Below are 3,795 nucleotides of genomic sequence, written 5' to 3'. Positions count from 1 at the left end.
CCTTGGTCCAGGGTCGAGCAAAAGACGGGGAGACTGTTGTCTACCCAGACTAGGTACAGACGGTCGCCGTCACGTGTCCAACGCCAACTGCCTTTGTCCTCCTTTTTCAAGATTGGTCCACCAATTTGTGGTGGTAAACCGGAGCGTCCTCGGCGCATTATTTCAGCAGCATATATTTCTTTGTCCCTGAGCTGGCGAAATAGTTTACCTACGAGGAAACACACAATGCCTACTACATCAATGCACTCAAAATATAATCCATACCGGAAGTGTAGTAGTCGTCTACATAAAGATGGTAATCCAGCCCAAGGACAGGCAATGGAAGATTGCTGCTGACAGGAGGCTCCAGCAGCTCTAATACTACCCGTTGAGTGAGGTCCTCTTCTGGAACGCTCTGGGAGCCTACATAAACGTCAAAGTCGACGACGTAACCGGCTTCACCGGGAGAGGATAAGTCTGCAGCCGCGGATCTAGGATTTTTAGAAAGGGGGGGTTGAAAGTTACAACTTGCCACGCCCCATGCCCCATGTTGTACTGACATGTGACTTCGTCATTCCATTCAATTTCTCGTCGCTTCCATGCACGTTGTCGCTCATAGGGTCTCTCAACTCTAACTAGTTACGTACACAGACACCAAGTCTTGCCAGTAATCAGCTCAATTAATCACCTTTAAGAGTTTCCTAATCACCTCTCTCTCTATGAAAACGCTCGCTAGGTTTTTAATGCTGTTCATGTTTCGCTAAATAACGACGCTTGAAACATCCTCCTTGGATGTTCTTGCACAAACGCTTTTGCGATCTCCTCGGCAGGGATACGGTCACTGTAATGCATGGCAAGAACTCCAAGGTCTGTGAAACGCTCTTCGCACATCGCCGATCTTGCATAAGTCTTGATCCGCCTCATGAGGGAAAAGGATCGCTCCGCTTCTGCACTCGTTATTGGGAGAGTGCAGGCAATCAGAAGTAGGCGGTGAATGTTCGGAAACGAATGTACATCGCAATTTCCAAGTGACAGCAGCAGATTGTCAGGAATTCTTGCCTCACGTTGCCTGACCATTTCTTCTTGCACGGATTCTCGGTCTTTTCTTCTCTTCCACAGGGTTTCCCATCTCCTGAGTTCATTCTCTAGAGACTTAGGGAAAGGTAGGTCTTTTTCCCAAAACATAACGCCTTCTCTGAGTGTGCCCAACTCTACTCTCGAAGTTAGAAATATTGATGGTACAAGATTCAGCAACGCACCAACATGCCTTCCATCACGTAGGAAACGGTCTTCCATTTGCGCTGTCAGAGAATCCAGTAGTGGAATTGCAAGTGACCGCTTATAAAACTCCATCGGACTTTGACTAGGTGTGTTACTTCTGTTCCTCTGCAGGCTGGTTTTCCTAGGAATTGATTCCGCTACGCCGATGTTCGCTGCAAGCTCAGTTATATCTCTATACCAGGAAACAAATGTTGCATCGATATCTTTTCTCACACTTTTGATCTCTTCAATCGATTCATCAACCATTGCGTAGGCGTCAAGTATATCCTGGTTCCGCTCTTGCAATTTTCCTGCCAGTTCCTTAACTGAATCAAGGACGTTTTTAGTCGTTATGAAAACAGATATTGTCTGAAATGACGAGAGGGCTGCTTTTAGCCCCTGAGCTTTCGACACTGTCTCTCTGTCCCATTTCCATTCCTTGTCAGCCGACATGAGATCAGGGTACTCGTGTGGAGACACAATAGCGTCAAGGAAGGTCACTAGGGCTTCGTACAGTTCAAGAAAAACTTCAAAGCATGTATGGCGTTCTACCCAGCGTGTCTTGCAGAGCCCTGGAAGCTTAGTGCGAGAAGACTGAGGCAGATACGTCTCTAACGTTAGCTGGAACATTTGCTGTCTCTTTGGGCTGTTAGACAAAAACAAGTACGCTTCATTGATTGTACCAATGAGATTTCTAACTTCTTGGACTTTGCTTGTTGCCGCAACAGAAAGATTGAGGCAATGAGAATAGCAGTGGGTGAAAATGGCCAATGGCGCCGTTTCCTCGATTCTGGCGTGAACCCCGGCTATGTTAGACGACATAACCGCAGCGCCGTCATATGCCTGCCCCCTGATATTGTTGGGATCTAAAGAGACTGGTGGTTTGGACAGAGACTTCAATATTTCCTCGGATATTGTCAAGGCATTTGCTCTTTCCAGATAGATGAAATCAATCAGGCACTCCTTGATGACTGGACTACAAGCTGAGTGTAAATCAACAAACCTCAAACACAGTGAAAGGACCTCTTGGTTTGCATGAGGGTCTGTAGCTTCGTCAGCAATGATTGCAAATGGTAACTGCTCTTCTCTCAGATGTGCAGTTAGTCGCTCTCTGGTCTTATTGGCATAAACGTGAACAATTTCATTTTGTATGGTTTTACTTGTGTACTTCTGATTTCGTTTTGCAAAGAGAAGGTGCTTTTGAAGAGTGCTGTTTCCTTTGGCCAAGAGCTGTAGTGCAGCAATGAAGTTGCCCCTGTTAGATCCTTCAGTTGCAAAATCAACCTTGTCATCTCTATGACCACGAAGAGGCAAGCCTTGTTTTGCCAGAAATTCTACAGCTAGTATAATTTGACGAAGTATTTCTTTGTTCTCCAAGGATTGCTGATCTTTGTGTTTCAGTAGCATCGTGTCTACTCTTGAATCTGCCTTCTCAAAGCTAAGTTTGAACAAGTCGGCTTGAACCATTGCGTGTCGATGCACGACCGTCCCTTCATGAATGACCAGTACGCCATCTTTGCCAAGAGCCTTTGTGAATGGTTTCTGGTACGGCACCGTCACGAGTATGCCTGGATTCCCTCCCTTTGAACCTCCCCTCTGCGGGTGTTCGGGAAATAGGATGCAATACCGACAAATGCCACCTTGCAGAACATTGCTGTACGAAAGCCACTCGTAGTCTTCCATCCATTTTCTCTGAAAAGACACCTTCCAGCGTTTGCCACTCTTCGTCACCTCATGAAAGTGGAGGACATCTGATGGAGCAGGTTTGACGTGAAATGTAAGGTGCTGCATTTTTTCGGCATCTGACATTTCATGAATTAATTGTCTAAGGCAATCAAAAGATCTATTTGCAGCTAGTACGAGGTTGCCCAGATCTATTATTTCTTCCACCCCTGACAAATGAACTGGCCTGTCGACAGCCTTGGAGCTAGTACTCACTGACCCGAAATCGCGACTCCGAGGACCTGAATCCGGGAGACTCAGACAGTCTAGAGGCACAGGTAAAACAGAACTGCTTTCTTCGCAAGCCGCTGTTGCTGACTGTGACGGTTGTCCAAGACAAGCGGTAATCAGACGTTGCTTTTTTGCTGGAGGTTGTCTAGCGGCTGCTGCTTTATCTGATGCGAATCTGTTACGCAGTGGAGAATCTGTTCAGAATGCTTACAACACGAAACCTAATTTTCTATTCATGCCTACCTTTTCAAAGCAGAGGACATGTTTACGTCTTTCAGTAAAACGCACGGAAGAAACACGAACACCGCCAAACAGGTAACGCGAGTTACGCAGCCTCGATCTCCGGACGTCTGTTTAGTGAAGGATACTCTGACTACTAGTAGACGTACTGCGTTTGCCCAATTTTTATTTTATTTCTGTCACTAGCTAGTGCTAAGTACTTAGTTTATGTATACTTTCTGACAGACTGAGAAGCAAGTGACTTCACTGGTGTAATTATTACCACACTTTGTCTTCCTACAACAGCGCCAGAAAAGGGGGGGGGTTGCAACCCCAGCAACCCCCATCTGGATCCGCTACTGGTCTGATGTTACTAAGACCCAT

The 3,795-nt window shown here is 46.2% G+C and overlaps 1 protein-coding gene across 1 annotated transcript; it reads right to left on the bottom strand.

The window, feature by feature from the left end:
* Positions 1-456: 456 nt before the first annotated feature.
* On the bottom strand, positions 457-3,432 carry LOC134184727 (52 kDa repressor of the inhibitor of the protein kinase-like). The gene has a single exon (XM_062652472.1). It carries the CDS (start codon positions 3,046-3,048, stop codon positions 730-732), a length of 2,319 nt encoding a protein of 772 aa, XP_062508456.1. The 5' UTR covers positions 3,049-3,432; the 3' UTR covers positions 457-729.
* Positions 3,433-3,795: the final 363 nt, after the last annotated feature.

The sequence above is a fragment of the Corticium candelabrum genome, chromosome 9, assembly GCF_963422355.1.
Source record: "Corticium candelabrum chromosome 9, ooCorCand1.1, whole genome shotgun sequence".
In the NCBI taxonomy this organism is placed as follows: domain Eukaryota; kingdom Metazoa; phylum Porifera; class Homoscleromorpha; order Homosclerophorida; family Plakinidae; genus Corticium; species Corticium candelabrum.
This window is presented reverse-complemented; position numbering and strand designations above follow the sequence as displayed.

Coding starts and splice junctions, on each gene's coding strand:
- LOC134184727 (XM_062652472.1), bottom strand. CDS start 3,048: ATGTCAGATGCCGAAAAAATGCAGCACCTTACATTTCACGTCAAACCT.